The sequence below is a fragment of the Drosophila bipectinata genome, chromosome 2L, assembly GCF_030179905.1.
Source record: "Drosophila bipectinata strain 14024-0381.07 chromosome 2L, DbipHiC1v2, whole genome shotgun sequence".
In the NCBI taxonomy this organism is placed as follows: domain Eukaryota; kingdom Metazoa; phylum Arthropoda; class Insecta; order Diptera; family Drosophilidae; genus Drosophila; species Drosophila bipectinata.
The window spans coordinates 350,907-368,779 of record NC_091736.1 but is presented as its reverse complement, the minus strand read 5'-3'; the positions used below and the strand labels follow the sequence as shown (position 1 = coordinate 368,779).

The 17,873-nt window shown below is 53.3% G+C and overlaps 1 protein-coding gene across 1 annotated transcript in view; it reads left to right on the top strand.

Annotated features, from left to right (window-relative positions):
- Nucleotides 1–17,642, top strand: part of ds (dachsous cadherin-related 1) — a 50,578-nt gene extending 32,936 nt beyond the window's left edge. Inside the window, exons 2-11 of the mRNA XM_017250097.3 lie at nt 615–1,287; nt 2,018–2,610; nt 3,159–3,606; nt 4,457–4,959; nt 7,108–7,467; nt 8,112–8,877; nt 8,956–9,372; nt 9,485–9,857; nt 11,986–13,268; nt 13,406–17,642. Of these exons, the coding sequence (XP_017105586.2) occupies nt 615–1,287; nt 2,018–2,610; nt 3,159–3,606; nt 4,457–4,959; nt 7,108–7,467; nt 8,112–8,877; nt 8,956–9,372; nt 9,485–9,857; nt 11,986–13,268; nt 13,406–16,764 (8,775 nt within the window). The 3' untranslated portion in view covers nt 16,765–17,642. The remainder of the gene's footprint in view (nt 1–614; nt 1,288–2,017; nt 2,611–3,158; nt 3,607–4,456; nt 4,960–7,107; nt 7,468–8,111; nt 8,878–8,955; nt 9,373–9,484; nt 9,858–11,985; nt 13,269–13,405) is intronic.
- The last annotated feature ends 231 nt before the right edge of the window (nt 17,643–17,873 follow it).

Genomic DNA, 17,873 nt, shown 5'->3' with positions numbered 1-17,873 from the left:
AGAACGAAAAGGGAGTTTGAACTTCAAAGTTAAATCAACTAAATAGTTTTAAAAATTGTTTCAAGATTTAATTCCAGTCTTGTCAACCTTTCTGCTTAAAATGCCCATTTAAATTGCTTTATTGTGGCCTCCCACCCCAGTCACACTTTCCCCTTCCCAGTGACTTTCCGATAACTATCAGAAGGTAAATGGCGATTACGCGAAATGTCAACTAATTGGTAGATATTTTAATAGGTTGTTACCTTTTTTCTGCCACTCTCCGCAAGAGATTTGAAGCTGTTCTGCACGTGATTCATCCAGAGGAGTCTTTCCTCAAACTGAAGTTGACATTCGACTGATACGCCGCCTCGGGGGCGAGTGACCCACTCCAGCGCCGCGGTCCGATCCCGAGCGTAACAAATTGCCAAATTAAGCCCCGAGATAAGCCCGGAACGGGGCCTGGGCTTCGGGTACCGACGGCAGCTGCCTGTAAATCAAATTAAAATTTTGACATCTTCATTTGTACTCGTTGGGAGAATGGAGCAGTGGTCCTGAGCCACGAAGTTTTTCTTGCATTGATACTTAAACTTAAATCAGACAAAACCCCTTATACGAATATTCATTCTCCATTGCAGATATCAGCGAGCGATCCTGATTGCGGAGTAAACGCCATGGTGAACTACACTCTGGGCGAGGGCTTCAAGCACCTGACCGAGTTCGAAGTGCGCTCCGCCTCGGGGGAAATCTGCATAGCCGGAGAACTGGACTTCGAGAAGAGGAGCAGCTACGAGTTCCCGGTGATCGCGACTGATCGCGGAGGGCTCAGCACTACGGCGATGATCAAAATGCAGCTCACGGACGTGAACGACAACCGACCGGTCTTCTACCCGCGCGAGTACAACGTCTCCCTGAAGGAGTCTTCTCAGACCCCGGCCCAATCCTCGAGCGCTCCCGTAGTAGCTGTGGTGGCCACGGACCCGGATTCGGGAACCTTTGGCAAGGTCTCGTACCGGATTGTGAGCGGAAACGATGCTGGCATCTTCCGCATCGACCGCTCGTCAGGAGAGATCTTCGTGGCCCGCCCAGACATGCTCTCGGTGAGAACCCAGCCGACCCATATGCTGAATATATCGGCCATCGACGGAGCTGGGTTGAGGAGTAGCTCGGACGCCGTGGTCTTCCTCAGCATCATCGACGCCATGCAGCAGCCTCCGATCTTCGAGAAGGCCCGTTACAACTACTACGTGAAGGAGGACATCCCCAGGGGCATGGTAGTGGGATCGGTGATAGCCACGAGTGGTGATTCTGGTGAGTAATGTACAATAGTACCTAGCCTATGTATGCACTGTAGTACCGTCCAAAACTTGCTCCACTCGTGAAACAAGGAACGCTGTTTGACGAACACAACAAAGGAACAAAGCTGGAAAGCAACCAAAGCGAAACAAAATACTTCAAACGCAAATTTCGGCAGAAATCTGCACCCATCAACAGGGTCCTCGTCGTCAAGTTGAACGGAACTCGGACCACGAAACAAGGGCCCATTTTCCCTTGCAGTGCCAGTGCCAGTTTCAGACTCCAGACCCACGTCCCAGGCCCCAAGTCCCATGCTCGAAGGCCCAAACTTATTTCGGGCCACAAAAAGAGCCAGACAATCGACGATCGTCGCTGGCTATGCAAAATGATTTTGCGGTTTAATTTGCTGCTTTCGCTGTGCACTTCCTTTCATGCTGCATGCTTCGGCATCCACTTCTACCTGCCTCATGTGTCAATCCGAGTTGGGCCCTCTTTCAGAGCCCCGGAGCCCCTGAGCCGGCCGACTCACTTCTATTGTGCCTGCGACTCATTGTTGGGCCTCTCAATGGATCTTAATGAACAGCGTCGGCTCCTAATTTCGGTGGTCGGAGTTCCTTCGAGCAGGAGAAGACCTATCTCAGAGACTATCTCGAATAAGCGTCTAATACTTGTCATGTTTTACTAATAACATTGAACATTAACGAATATATATTGAAATACCGAACTATTTTAATTCCCATTCCAGCCCATCGTAGCCCGATGCGGTACTCGATTTACTCCGGCGACCCGGATGGCTACTTCAGCATCGAAGCCAACTCAGGAAATATCCGCATCGCCAAGCCGCTGGACCACGAGGCCAAGTCCCAAGTCCTGCTGAACATTCAGGCCACCGTGGGAGAGCCCCCGGTGTACGGGCACACTCAGGTCAACATCGAAGTGGAGGATGTCAACGACAACGCCCCGGAGTTCGAGACGAACATGGTGCGAATTTCCGTGCCCGAGAACGCCGAGCTCGGAGCTCCACTCTACGCGGCCCATGCCCATGACAGAGACTCTGGCAGCAGCGGGCAGGTCACCTACAGCCTGGCCAGGGACTCGGGCATGCGCCTGTTCTCCATCGACGCCAGGTCTGGCCACTTGGTGCTCTCCCACCACCTGGACTACGAGACCTCGCAGCGGCACACACTGACTGTTACCGCGACGGACGGCGGTACTCCGCCGCTGTCCTCCAATCTAACCATTCTGTTGGATGTCCAGGACGTCAACGACAACCCCCCCGTCTTCGAAAAGGACGAATACTTTGTGAACGTCTCAGAATCACGCTCCATTAATACTCAGGTAATTTTTTAGTTTAAAGCACACTTTCATTTGGAAAGCTCCTTAGAATATGAAATGCCTCCACAAATAAATGCAAGTATTCTTTAAGAAGGCGGCTGCCTACTGATGCCTACTGGTGCCTGTTTAGGCAGGTGTTTTATTGGAAAATAAATCTGTGTAATGCTAACTAAATGCGGCACATAAATTTGATTAACAGCCACTAAAAGTCACGCTTTTGTCAGGCGGCCGTCATATCGCGTTGAAAATATCTCCACACCCAGGAGGAGCTGGGCAGCCAGGGGCTGCTGGCCTGGAGACTTCAGCTCCCGCGTGCCAGCCCGCCGCTGCCCTGCCCCTGCTTCAGTAGTTCGATTCGGCTCTCGCGCCTGAACTAGTTTTGATCATAAAATCACTTCATATCTTAGGCATCGAAACGAGTTCTCCAGGGGCATCTCCAGTTCCGCGCAGAGGCACAGGCGCACACCGCCGTCCTCTCGGGCCCAAATGATTGATGCCTCGTTCCCGCATTTGGCATTCCGTGCTCTATCTTCTCCCTTTTCTTCTTTCAGATTATTCAAGTTAATGCCAGCGACCTGGACACAGGAAACAATGCCAGGATTACCTACAGAATCGTGGACGCGGGAGCGGACAACGTCACTGGCTCCGGCTCGGACGTGGCCCAGCACTTTGGAATATTTCCCAACTCCGGGTGGATCTACTTGCGTGCGTTGCTGGACCGCGAGACCCGGGACCGCTATCAGCTGACTGTCCTGGCCACGGACAATGGTACTCCGACGGCCCATGCCAAGGCTCGGGTCGTGATACGGGTCCTCGACGCCAATGACAACGATCCAAAGTTCCAGCGATCCAAGTACGAGTTCCGGATCGAGGAGAACCTCAGAAGGGGATCGATCGTGGGCGTGGTGACCGCAACGGACTTGGACTTGGGCGAGAACGCAGCTGTGAGATACAGCCTGCTCACGGCCAACTCCAGCTTCCAGGTGCATCCCGTCACAGGTGAGTCGGGCTTCCTTTTGGCCATACATTAAGGCGCGCTCTAACGCCGAACAACTCACTCAGCGCGGCTCCGGTGGCGGTGGCAACTGTCAAGCCACCAGCCATGACCCACGGTCATTCATTACTGCTCCTCAAAGCTGCAGCTCGAGCTCATCCAGCCTCCCGATCTTGCACCGAGACAAAACTTCAATACTGTCTCAGTATCGGGATGGTAGGGCCTCAACCGCAAGCACCAAGTTCTTCCAGTGCATCTCCGGCTGTTGCTCTCGCCCATAGATCAGGCGCATGGCAAACCTGTTCCTGCCAAGCGATAAAATGCGATCGCCGAGATACCCGAGATCTGGACTGGGTTCTGGAGCGCGGGCAGCAGGGCAGAGGAGTCTGACCATTAGTGTTCGGGCAACAACAGTTTTAACGCTGTCAGCTCATCCGTCAATGGAGTATCATTGGCCTGACATCCAGCCACTGTCCGTGTCGCAGTCCGCATCCATATCCATGTGCGTGTCCGCTGGAGGCGAGCGCTCTGCACTGGGAGGAGAGTGCGAAGGGGAGGGGGCTTTGTCGCTCGTCTCATTTAAATTAAATATGGAAACATCGTGCAGCTAATCCTGGCAAACAGGTTATGCGGCGATCGCATGACACGAATTTCTTTCGGGGGCATTAATCATCGGCGACCCAGTTAGGCGTCCGAACAATGCGACCACCCACTTCCTTCCCCGCCGCCGGATCAGAGCTGAAGGTTCCGCAAAATGCAGAACGAATAATACAGATCTTGTGCCAGTTTCTAACGTGGCACATGCTCCATTAAACTGTGAGCTACTTTTAACATGACATATATACCTCTTTTCAGGCGAAATATCCACCCGGGAGCCCCTGGATCGGGAGCTGCGAGAGACTTACGAACTCATAGTGGAGGCCAGAGATCAGGGCACACCCGTGAGGAGTGCCCGAGTGCCAGTGAGTATACGCGTCACCGACGTCAACGACAACTCGCCGGAGATCGCCGATCCCCAGGAGGACGTGGTCAGCGTGCGGGAGGAGCAGCCGCCGGGCACCGAGGTGGTGCGTATACGAGCCATCGATCGGGACAATGGCCAGAACGCCTCCATCACCTACTCGATCGTCAAGGGTCGCGACTCCGACGGGCATGGCCTGTTCAGCATAGACCCCAAGACCGGCATGATCCGCACGAGAGTGGTCTTGGATCACGAGGAGCGCAGCATCTATCGCCTGGGAGTGGCGGCCACCGATGGCGGAAGTCCTCCGAGGGAGACGGTGCGGATCCTCCGCGTGGAGGTGTTGGACCTGAATGACAATCGGCCGACGTTCACCAGCTCCAGCCTGGTCTTCAGGGTAAGTGCTTCGACCTGGGTTCGGGCTGAGACACGCCGTCGGTTTCCTGGAAAACTTTTGTCTATTTGACGCTTCTAGTTTTACACGACAGTTGTCCCAGAGGTCGTGAGCTGCGCGTTTGTCCCCCTTCGGCCAAGTGCCAGTGCCAGTACCAGTGCCATTGCCAGTACCAGTGCCAGTGCCGCCTTTGTGTCGCGGATGATTTGTGGACCCGGCTGAAGCCTCACGTGACAATGGCCGAGAACACGACTCCTCCTTGGGACCCCTCGCTCTCACACCTATGGGCCTCTTTTGTCTTCTATGCAAACTGGTCTATCCTCTTTAAGGTTTTCTCCAACCATTTTGGAAAAGGAAGTTTCAGACTATTCGCAGTAGCTATCTCCAGAAAACGGCCTTTCCTTTGTTTTCTCATTTAACTTTTAGAGGAGTTCTTAAAAGTATTCGGCGTAATTGTCACTATGCGGTGTGACAAGCCTTTTAGACGGATCTCCGCCGGCCTATTAAGTGCGATTCGAGACGTCGGTGTGGAGATCAGTTAATCGCTCGTGGAGACGGAGAGCAGAGGAGCATAGTCGACGTGGGTTCTGGGCTCTGCTTAGATTTCGGCACGGCTGGCCCTTCCCTTCGCGTCCTCTCAGCTCCCAGCTGGGAATGTACAAATGGGAACCCTTTAACATTTTTATCACGTTCGATTCGCACATGTTTTGCATACTCCGCCGCTCCACACCGCCCCAGTGCAGTCCACTGCAGCTCCAGAATCTCTCCTTCTGCCTGGGATTCGGTCTGAAACTCGTCCCTAACCGCTGACGGCTGCGACGCTTTGACATGCATTTAATTGCCTCTCGGAGGGCAGAGGCAGGCAGTCGGAGAAGCGGGGCCTGCGCCGGGTCGGGACCTCGTGTGTCCCTTAAATCCGCCTCGGCCACAATTAAAATTGACACATTTCGTTGCGTTGCGGCCGCTCTCCTGCTTTTCCGCCTTTGAAAGCACCGCTCCTGCGTTGGCGTTAACTTGGAAAAGAGACGCACTTCGCAGGGAAGTCGGAACCTCAGTTGGAGGACTCAGTCGCTGGCTGATTCCAATTATTCAGCGACGGATTGCCGCAAATAAATCCGAAGTAATTAAGCAATTCCCCCGCTCCAGCCCAGCTCCATCCTGCATTGAGCATTCCACCGCCCCGAGGCTTTATTCCCTTTTTTCCTGTTCTCTCCAGAGATCCTGCCATAAAAGTGCACAACAAATCAAGGTCCATTTTTTCGGCTGGGTTCTGTGCATAATTTGAAGAAGCCGCAGTCTTCAGTAGGCGAAAGCTAATCTTGTACTCGCAGAAAACCAAAAGCTACTTTAATTCTCTGCTATATAAGATTCAGAGATGCACCTTCAGTCTATAGAGTTGTTGGTCAGAAGAATGGACCCATCTCCTTTCTCTCGGTGTACCACTACCGATGGGGGCAGCCGACTGCGTAATCTTGGCGGGGCATAAATCTCGTTTCTGTCATTTTTGTGTCTCCATTTTGGCGACCCAAACAATATTTGCAATGTTGTTATTTTATGAAAAAAGATACTTAACTGCAAGCAGACCTTTTATGTTTCGTCGTTTTTGTTTTCCATTTTTTGGATGGATATTTTCGGAGGGGCCTCCAGAAATGTTTTTTGCGGTTTTGCATATTAAATTCGCGCAGTATTCTGTTTTCGGAGGCCCTGAGCCGCTCGTCCATCTCACAACTCTCGTATGGTGGCAGCATTTTTGTTCTGAGATTCCCAGTGCCGCCAACCTGGTCGGAAGGCATAATTTCTTTTTAATGCTATTGGTCTCTTCGGGCCTGGAACTCGCGAATCGGGTCTCGAGACTGGCAGACTTCCTTTACAGATTCTGGTTATTCTTTTTGTTTGGTCTCTTGCTCCTCTTTCCTGGGAGTCGGGGGAATGAAATTTTTAAATGTTTGCTGCGTTCGTAATCTTGAAGTATGAATTATTGCTTTAAGATTGGATTTTCAACACTGTTGTTCAGATTAAGATACGCGTCGAACAACAACCAAGTAGAGCGTCCAGGTCCGCAGTTCTTTGCAACATTTTCCGTCTCAGCCTCTTCAGCCTGCCACAACCCTGATTCGCAAATAAGCTAATCTAATATATGTGTTTCCCCAGGTACGCGAGGACGCCGTCGTCGGCCATGTGGTAGGTTCCATCAGTCCCAGCGAGCGTCCTGTGGAATCACTCCAGAACGCTTTGGAACCGCTTTCCGAGGAGCTCCGCATAACCTACACTCTGACTCCCTTGACCAAGGACCTGATTGAGGGCGCCTTCGACATCGACCGGCACACTGGCAATCTGGTAGTGTCGAAGCTCTTGGATAGGGAAATCCAATCAGAGTTCAAGCTGGAAGTCAGAGCACTGGACACCACCGCCAGCAACAACCCGCAGAGCAGCGCCATTACCGTGAAAATAGAAGTGGCCGATGTCAACGACAATGCCCCGCAATGGGCTCAGGATCCAATAGATCTGCAGGTTAGTGGTCGAAATAGTTTTACTTTTAGAATTATATACAACTAAACGTATCTGTGTTAAAAACAAGTCAAGAAAATTGGCAAAGCTATAGCCATTGGTGTGGCCCATATGGGCCCTCCCCATACATTCCCCAATTTTCGAAGGAGTCTCACCAGAAAAATGACAAAAAATCTAAAAATATTTTTGCTTTTGATGCAGATTGATGGAGAATCGAGAATCGAATCGACAAATCGGTTAAGGTATTCCTCTCAAGGATCGGACTGGAAATGGTAAAGCTGTAGCTATCGCTGTGGCCCATAGGGGCCCACCCCATACATTCCCCAATTTTCGAAGGAGTCTCACCAGAAAAATGACAAAAAATCTAAAAATATTTTTGCTTCGGGGTTTTGATGCAGATTAATTAGGAATCGATCTACAAATCGTTTAAGGTATTCCGCTCAAGGATCGGACTAGAAATGGCAAAGCTATAGCTATCGCTGTGGCCCATATGAGTCCTCCCTATACATTCCTTAGTTTTCAAAGGGTGGTAGTTAAAGCTTTGTTCTTATATAAGATACGTTGTTTATTCTTGCTCTTGCTTTGAATAGTAGCCGAAAGTGGTACGATTATACTTCATTTTTGTGTTTCTCTATCGGGTATTTCAGGCTAAGGAGACCACACCTGTAGGATCGATAATTCACAACTTTACTGCCACGGATGCGGACACGGGAACCAACGGGGAGCTTCAGTATCGCCTCCTGAAATATTTCCCGAACGGGAACGAGAGCCAAGAGTCCTTGTTCAGCATGGACGCTTTGACAGGATCGCTTAGTCTGCTGGCTCCATTGGACTTTGAGGCCGTCCCAGAGTACCTGTTGATAGTGCAGGCGCTCGACCAGTCCTCGAACGTAACCGAAAGACTCCAGACCTCGGTGACAGTGCGCCTTCGCATTGTGGACGAAAACGACAATGCCCCGCGCTTTGTTTTCCCAAAGGCCAATAATGGAAAAACGGCTTCGATCCTAATAAACGATGCAACGCGGATCGGCGAGGTGGTAACCCACATCGTGGCTGTAGATGAGGACACGGGCGAGAACGGACGCATCACATACGAGATCTCGGGAGGGAATGGAGAAGGACGTTTCAGGATCAATCCACAAACGGGCGTAATCGAGCTGGTGAAGTCCCTACCCCCAGCCTCGGAGGACGAGGACAAGAGCGGTCGCTTTAATCTTCTTATCAGTGCGAAGGACCACGGCGAACCAGAGTCCAAGTCGAGCCAGATGAGCCTTCAGGTGCTAGTCCAGGGAAATCACAACAATCCGCCACGTTTTCTGGAAGCCGTTTACGAAGCAAAGATCCTGGAAAACGCCCCAAAAGGCAGCTTCGTTCTGCAGGTCACAGCCAAGTCGTTTTATGGAGTAGAAAACGGTAAGTCCAGGGAATCCAACCGCCTCTGACCCCTTTAACCTCATTCCACACTTTCACACATTCCACATTTTTTTTTAGCCAATCTGAGCTATGAAATCCCCGCCGGCGTTGCCGATGATCTGTTTCACGTGGACTGGCAGCGCGGAATCGTCACCACAAGAGGTCAGTTCGACCGGGAGTCCCAGGCCAGCTATGTGTTCCCGATCTACGTGCGGGATGCCAACCGACTGGGCAGTTCCGCAGCATCCAGTGCCTCGGTGGTGCGAAAACAACGATCCTCCGACAGCGTCGACGAGAGACCCGAGGGTCAGCACTTTGACGTGGCTACTGTTCGTGTCACGGTTGAAGACGTCAACGACAACGCTCCGGAGTTCCGGCCCGGATCCTGTTATGGATTGTCAGTTCCTGAGAACACCGAACCTGGAGTGATTCACACCGTGGTGGCCATTGACCTGGATGAGGGTCCCAACGCGGACCTGGTTTACAGCATTACAGGTAAGTTTTGAAGTCTCACGTCTAATTAGATTTTAATATTTTGACATAAAAAGCTCTTTCATGAACTAATCCCCAACTAAAACTTTTCCACATTTCTGTTCTACTCTTCCAGCCGGCAATCTGGGCAATAAGTTCAGCATCGATGCCCGCTCCGGAGAGCTCAGAGTGCGGCCCCTGGATCGCGAGCAGCACTCCAGATATTCGTTGCAGGTGCAGGCTGCTGATCGGGGCAAGCCCACCAGTCGCCACGGACACTGCAACATCACCGTCTTCGTGGAGGACCAGAACGACAATGCTCCGCGCTTCGAGCTATTCAAGTACACGGCCAGTGTCCAGGAGGACGCTCCGCTCGGCACTCGAGTGGCGCAGATCACCGCCAGTGACGCGGACTTGGGCGTGAACGCCAGACTGGTTTACTCGCTCGCCAACGAATCGCAATGGCAGTTTGCTATCGATAGCTCCAGCGGCTTAATCACCACAGTCGGGTAAGCTGGCATCTCTTCTTAAGGGGTATCTGTATCTGTCTGGGGCTGGGTCTGGGTCTGGGTCTGGGTCATTGCTTGGTTTCATCTTATCGGGCGGCCCGATCTCGAGCAAGGACGCAGAAACACCACTGCCATAATTTCTTCAACAACAGGGCCAACCCAGCTAATGTGGCAGGGAAATCAATGTAGCCGATCCGAGCTATGACAGCATCCTACGCGGCCGGCGACAGTATTGCAAATCCGTCTGCTGTCAGCTCCCCGCCTGCTCGAGTCCTTTCCGCTCCTCAGCCTCCCACAGGCTTGTCTATAAATAGGCCCAGGAAGGAGTTCCTAAACGCTTATCTGTAGGTTTCGAAAATCGAAAAGTGCACAGAGAGAAAATACAAAGAGCTCCTAAAGAAATACCCTCTCGATATACCCTTTTATTTCGGATCTCCCCTGGCACAATTTATGCTTATTGATAATCAATGATGACAACAATGGCTTGTTCCGTCTTTCTGAGTTCCGGTCGGGGAGGGCGCAGAGTGGAGGGTCGCCCGAGCCCGACTCCTGGGGGCGGGGGACTAGAACTGACAGTAGCGTCAGTGTTGCCATTTATACAAACGCGATCCGCTGTCATGTACCAATTTTTATCTTTCGCTGATTGTCGGCAAACAATAAAAACAAAACCCCGCCACCGCCGAAAGAAAGAGTCGAGGCCAGAATAAAGATTCAGGGTCTGATGGGGAGCAGGGGGGGCTTGCCACTCGAGAGGTAATGGGACACAGAGAAGAATTGTAGAGCAGACAGCCAGACGGACTGAGGGACAATTCGTGACGTTGTTGTTAGTCTTGGAATTGCACTTGGACTTGGACTTGGAGTTGGAGTTGGATTTGGAGTAAAGGGAACTGGAACCCGCTCTTGGGGCCTCGGAAGTCTACCGAGGAGCAAAAAAGAAACCGGGAACAGACAAAAATGTGCCCGCCGCTTGCTTGTTCTGCCAATGTTGCTAGCTTCGCGTTGTTTTTGCGGCCTTAGCTGAGTGACTGCCGATGGACAAGCCAGCAGAGCAACCAGCAGCCAGTAGGGTTGTCGTATACACTGAACAAAACTAGTTCCCAAGATTAGTTTTGCTAGAATATTGTTTCAATAGGAGTTAGACATCAGTTCCATAATGAAGGGAGTTGCTTTAAAAGAAATACTTTCATAAATAGCCTTGAAGGAACACCAAAGGGGAATTATTTTTCCGCAGTGCAGGCATGCAATGGCTAGTCCGCTCCCCAACTTGTCCGATCCCCGATCCCCTGCTCCGCCCAGTCGCCGGTTGATGATCAACAACGACACAACCACGGCCGCAACCACAACATCGGCTGATGACTGACCCTTGAAAGCATTTCTGCTGCTTTGTTTCAGAGGTGGGGGGCAGGAGGGGCAGGTTCGGACAAGGCATCCAGCTTTCCTTTATCCAGCTTTGACTGATTCAATTCATAAAATGGCCCTCTGCCCGGCCTGGGCTCGGGATGAGCTTGTAATTTGCTAAATTCGTTTTATTGGCCAACATGCAAGCTCGCAATAGAACGGAATGGAATGGAATGGCTTGTCATGGCGAATGCCTTTCGACGACGACTGCGGACCGCGAGCTGCGAGCTGCGAAGGATTGTAATCATTTTGGTTTATGATTTGTGGCAGCAAACATGCCCCGGGAAGGGGAGACCGCGTGATAGCAACTGCTGGGATTACTTTTCTGGCCGGGAACTGGCCCGGAATCAAATCAGGCGAGGGCTAATGCGAGTGAGCAGCTCCGGCGGGAAGACCACAAACAAATGACTTAATTATTAGTCCGTCCACTGTCCACATGCACTGGGCCAAAGTCTGGGATTAGTGGGACTTGAGGTAGCATAGATTACCCTCTGAACTTCATTATTCTTCCCAGTGCAGGGTGCTTCCCTTTCTGTCCGGATCAATTGCACATCATTTCGTGTTGCTAATTGTCGGTGGGATTGCGAGTATATATTGTAGCAAGGGAGAAGGGCTCCAGAGAGAAACCTAATTAGTGTCGCAAGCGGCGCCCATCGCCGACTTATCGTGTACCGGCCATTATGTGAGACGTCCCCCTCATGATTCCCCCGTCTTGTTTCTTCTATTTCAGCAAACTGGATCGCGAGCTGCAGGCGAGCTACAGCTTCATGGTCGTGGCCACGGACGGAGGACGCTACGAAGTGAAATCGGCGTCGGTTTCTGTCCAAATCCACGTGTTGGACGTAAACGACAACCGGCCGGTCTTCGAGCGGTATCCCTACTTGGGAAAGGTCGCACCCCTCATCCAGCCTGGCCAGACCCTGTTGAAGGTTCAAGCCCATGACGAGGACTTGGGAGCCAACGGCGAGGTGACCTATTCGCTCAAGGGGGATGCCTCTGGAATAAGTGGAAAGTTCCGCATCAACCCTAGCACGGGGGCCTTGAGCGCCTCACAGAGCTTGGCCAGCGAGTCGGGGAAGCTATTGCAACTGGAGGTCATTGCCAGAGACAAGGGCACGCCGCCTATGAGCAGTATCGGGCTCGTGGAGCTCCTTGTAGGAGAAGCCACGCAGGGGTCGCCGGTTCTCCACTTTCAGAACGAATCCTACCGAGTGAGAGTGGCAGAGAACTCTGCTTCGGGCACCAAGCTGCTCCAGGTTGTGGCCCTACGGAGCGACGGTCGCCGCCAGAAGGTGCAGTTCTCCTTTGGAGCTGGCAACGAAGACGGTGTCTTCAGCCTTGATCCCTTCTCTGGAGAAGTCAGGGTCAATAAGCCGCACTTGCTCGACTTCGATCGCTACGCCACGCCCTCAATCTCGGCGCTGAATCGAGGCAGAGCCTTGCACTACGAGCCGGAGTCGGAGGAGAGTCTGGCCAAGGACGAGTCGAACAACGCCACTCGCTCCCAACGAGCCCTCACTTCTACGTCTTTCGATCTGAGGAACACCCAGCCCAACGAGATCCATCTGGTTCTGGTGGCTCGAAGCGCCGATGCCCCACTCCTAGCCGCTTACGCCGAGCTGGTGGTCGAGCTCGAGGACGAGAACGACAACAGTCCGCAGTTCTCGCAGCGGCAGTTTGTGGCAACCGTTTCCGAGGGAAACAACAAAGGCACCTTTGTGGCCCAGGTCCAGGCCTTCGACGCCGATGCGGGGGCCAACGCCCGACTGCGATATCACATCGTAGACGGCAACCATGACAACGCCTTCGTCATAGAGCCCGCCTTCAGTGGCATTGTAAAGACCAACATCGTGCTGGATCGGGAGATTCGCGACATCTACAACCTGAAGATCATCGCCACGGACGAGGGAGTGCCTCAGATGACGGGCACTGCCACAATAAGGGTGCAAATCGTGGACGTGAACGACAACCAGCCCACCTTCCCGCCCAACAACCTCGTCAGTGTCAGCGAAGGTAAGAGACATCTAAGCTTCTTAAAACGTACTAGTAGATATTGGACAGACTAACACCTCAACTAAAGTTAGTTATAAACTGATAGTTTCTTCCCAAATAACACACTTTCCTCTCCGTATTTCTTCTACTTGTTTTAGCAACCGAACTGGGAGCTGTGATAACCTCAATCTCCGCCAACGATGTGGACACCTATCCGGCTCTCACATATCGCCTGGCTGCTGACTCTGCTATTGAAGCTGAGAACCTGGACATCTTCGCTCTGGACCGATACAGCGGAAAGCTTGTCTTAAAACGCCGCCTGGACTACGAACTCAATCAGGAATATGAGCTCGAGGTAATAGCCTCAGACGCTGCCCACGAAGCGCGTACTTCCCTAACGATCCGAGTGACTGATGAAAACGACAATGCTCCTGTTTTCCTGGCGCGTCAGCCTCCATCCTACTTCGCCATCCTGCCCACGATGTCGGAAGTCGGCGACAGCCTTTCCACGGAAGTAGAGCTGCTCACAGTCAATGCCACAGACGCCGACTCCGAAGGCAGCAACTCGAGGATCCGGTTTTTGATCGATCCGCCCGTAAGAGGATTCTCTGTTCACCCCTCCAGTGGGGTGGTGTCCGTCAATATGAGCAGCGTTGAGTCCCCAGCTTCGCCCAGTGGCGACTACTTCATTACGATTCTGGCCAAGGACGAGGGAAAACCGTCCATGAAAAGCTCGACTCTGCTGAGGGTCCAGCCGGGCGACAGTAGCTCGGCCCGCTTGCAATACCAGCAGACGCAGTACAGGGCTCAGATCAGTGAGGCAGCCCCCCTGGGATCTATAGTCCTGCAATTGGGCCAGGAGGTTCACGATCAGGCCTTTATCATCGCTTCGGGCAACGAGGAGGAAGTCTTCGAGCTCTTGCAATCGAGGGCCATTGTGTTGGTCAAGCCCCTCGATCGAGAGCGCAACGACTTCTACAAACTGCGATTGGTGGTGAGCCACGCCCACTCCGCCTTCATGCCTGGGCCGAGTTCGAACTCCTCTCATGGACTTTCTGTCATCATCACCGTCCTGGATGCCAACGACAACTTCCCCATTTTCGACAAAACTGCCAAGTATGAGGCCGAGATAAGTGAGCTTGCCCCGCTGCGGTACTCCATAGCCCAACTGCAGGCCTCTGACGCGGACCAGGAGAACAATCCCAACTCCGAGGTGGTCTACGACATTACTTCCGGCAATGACGAGCACATGTTCACGATTGATCTGGTAACGGGAGTCCTGTTTGTGAACAATCGCCTGGACTACGACACGGGAGCCACGAGCTACGACCTCATTATCCGGGCATGCGACAGTCACTACCCCAGGCCCCTGTGCAGCCTCCAGCCCTTCCGCCTGGAGCTCCACGACGAGAACGACAACGAGCCCAAGTTCCCGCTCTCGGAATACGTGCACTTCCTCGCTGAAAACGAGCCAGTCGGCAGCTCAGTGTTCCGCGCTCAAGCCAGCGACCTGGACAGAGGTCCTTTCGGGCAACTGAACTACAGCATAGGCCCTACCCCGAGCGACGAAAGTTCGTGGAAGCTATTCCGAGTGGATCCGGCGACAGGCCTGATGACGTCGGACGCCATTTTCGACTACGAGCAGAGGCAGCGGTACGACCTGCAACTGGAGGCCTCGGACATGGGCGGCAAGAAGGCTCGAGTGGCCGTAAGAATCGAGGTCGAGTCCAAGGACGAGTTCGCCCCTCAGTTCACAGAGCGAACTTATCGATTCGTGCTGCCGGCGGCAGTCGCCCTCCCACAGGGCTTTGTTGTGGGTCAGGTAACGGCCACCGACGCCGACAGTGGGCCCGACGGCAGGGTGGTCTATCAGCTCAGTGCGCCCCACTCGAACTTCAAAGTAAACCGAAGCAGCGGAGCCATCCTGATCAAGAGAAAGTTCAAGCTGGACAGCGACAGAGACGGAAACATGTACTTGGACGGCCGCCAGATCAGCCTGGTTGTGTCGGCCTCCTCGGGGCGGCACAATTCCTTGAGCAGCATGGCGGTTGTGGAGATAGCCCCGGATCCGTTGGCGCATCCCGGCACGAACCTGGCCAGTGCTGGAGGTGCTTCAGGCGGTTCCATGGGTGACTGGGCCATTGGCTTGCTGGTGGCCTTCCTCCTCATCCTCTGCGCCGCTGCCGGCATATTCCTCTTCATCCACATGCGAAGTCGCAAGCCCAGGAACGTCGTTAAGCCCCACCTCAGCACCGAGACTGTGGGTGTCGGCAACTCCAACAGCTACGTGGATCCAAGTGCCTTCGACACGATTCCCATCAGGGGAGGAATGTCTGGAGGGGCTGCTGGAGCCGCTTCCGGCCAGTTTGCTCCGCCCAAGTATGATGAGATTCCTCCCTTCGGGCCCCATGCTGGAAGCTCCGGAGCTGCCACCACCTCCGAACTATCCGGATCTGAGCAGTCTGGATCCAGTGGTCGCGGCTCGGCGGAGGACGACGGGGAGGACGAGGAGATCCGCATGATCAACGAGGGTCCTCTGCATCACCGAAACGGCGGAGCTGGAGTTGGCAGCGACGACGGCAGGATATCGGACATTTCCGTGCAGAACACGCAGGAGTACCTGGCTCGCCTGGGCATAGTCGACCACGATCCCAGTGGAGTGGGTGGTGGTGCTTCCAGCATGGCCGGATCCAGCCACCCGATGCACATGTTCCACGACGAGGACACCACCGCGAGGTCGGACATCACCAACCTGATCTACGCCAAGTTGAACGACGTGACGGGAGCGGTCTCCGAGCGCGGAAGCAGCGTCGACGATGCGGGAACCACAGCGGGATCAATAGGAACGATCGGAACGGCCCACGGACACGGGGTGATAGGCAGCTATGGAGAAGTTCCCGTGCCCGTGCCTGTGGTGGTGGGAGGCAGTCAGGTGGGCGGCTCCCTGAGCTCCATCGTCCACAGCGAGGAGGAGCTGACGGGCAGCTACAACTGGGACTACCTCCTGGACTGGGGGCCTCAATACCAGCCACTGGCCCATGTGTTCTCCGAGATCGCCCGCCTGAAGGACGACACCATCTCCGAGGTGAGCGGCCACAGCGGTAGCGGCGCCTCCTCCTCAGCCAAGAGCAAGCACTCGTCACACTCCTCCGCGGGAGCGGGAAGCGTGGTGCTGAAACCCCCTCCCTCGGCGCCTCCCACCCACATCCCGCCGCCGCTGCTCACCAACGTGGCTCCCCGGGCGATAAACCTGCCCATGCGACTGCCGCCGCACTTGAGCCTGGCCGCAGGACATCTGCCGCGGTCCCCGATCGGCCACGAGGCCAGCGGGAGCTTCAGCACCTCGTCAGCGATGTCGCCTTCGTTTTCGCCCTCGCTCTCCCCCTTGGCCACAAGATCCCCCTCCATTTCGCCCTTGGGGGCTGGACCGCCCACCCACCTGCCCCACGTCTCACTGCCGCGCCACGGCCACGCCCCCCAGCCCACGCAGAGGGGCAATGTGGGCACGCGGATGTGAAGAGGACTGCACTTGAAGAGGAGCTGTAAATGCATATAGTATTATCTGCGCACCACCCATCCACCCATACACACCCGAGCACACAACCCATCGCCCTCATCTTTAGATTCTGTATATATTGCATTAATCTTTAAGTTAGGATTGCAGCGCCCAAATGCCCCGAGGAGGGGACAACCGCCACGGGCGCAGGTGCCAGCAATGTAGTCACATTTTTGAAACTCACTGAAAAGGATCCGAATGGCACTTGCAGCCTTGTGAGCTGATGTCCTTTCGGCGGGGCATCATCGAGCTTAGGAACTCAACACAAAGCCAACAAAGACTCTCTGAAAACTCACTTGCTTGCACACAGAGCCGCAGGAGCAGCGAGGAGCAGCAGGAGCTTGACAGCCATACGTTTTAAGCATTTAGATCCTAGACTAGACCCGAACTCGACCGAACCGCTCCAATCTGTATCTGTAGGCTAAGCTCTTCGTAAGTATACGTGTAGGACTAACCCTAAACTAGTTTTGTTCGTAGGACCCGCCCAAGTGCACTTATCCAGCCGGCAGTCCCTGTTTAAAGGGGATCAGGTCCGCGCTGCAGTTTCCACTCCCCTTGAGAGCGGGGTACATTGTAAAAAGTTGTTGTTTTCAGTATGATTACGGGGAAGATTAAACGTAACGTACCAGCGAATGATAAGACGGAGAGGAATCTTTTCTTTAACTATATGTAGTACCAGTTATTATAAAGCTAGTGCACTAAGGCCCTAGAATATGTCCACTTGTGTGTGATGCTACTTGTGTAATTCCGTAATTTCTAGCAAAAACGATGTAAAAATGTTTCCCAGAGTAAGGATCTTTTAGTCGATAAGCCCTTAGTGTTAAATAGCGAAACGAAAGCAAGAGAATAAATATTTAAAATGTAAAACTATAAAAGTGTTGGTTTTTTTTAAGGAAATTGGGGCGGGGGGAGTCCCTAGAAGGTACTTTTCTATGAAACTCCGGGGCAGAAACTCCAGATCCGCTTCTCCAAAGACAGGGCCCTGACCCCGCAGGACGGCTTCTGACAATCCAGGGAAGAAGGAACCGAGAAACAAGCCACAACAACCGAGATCTGACATCCACTTTGTC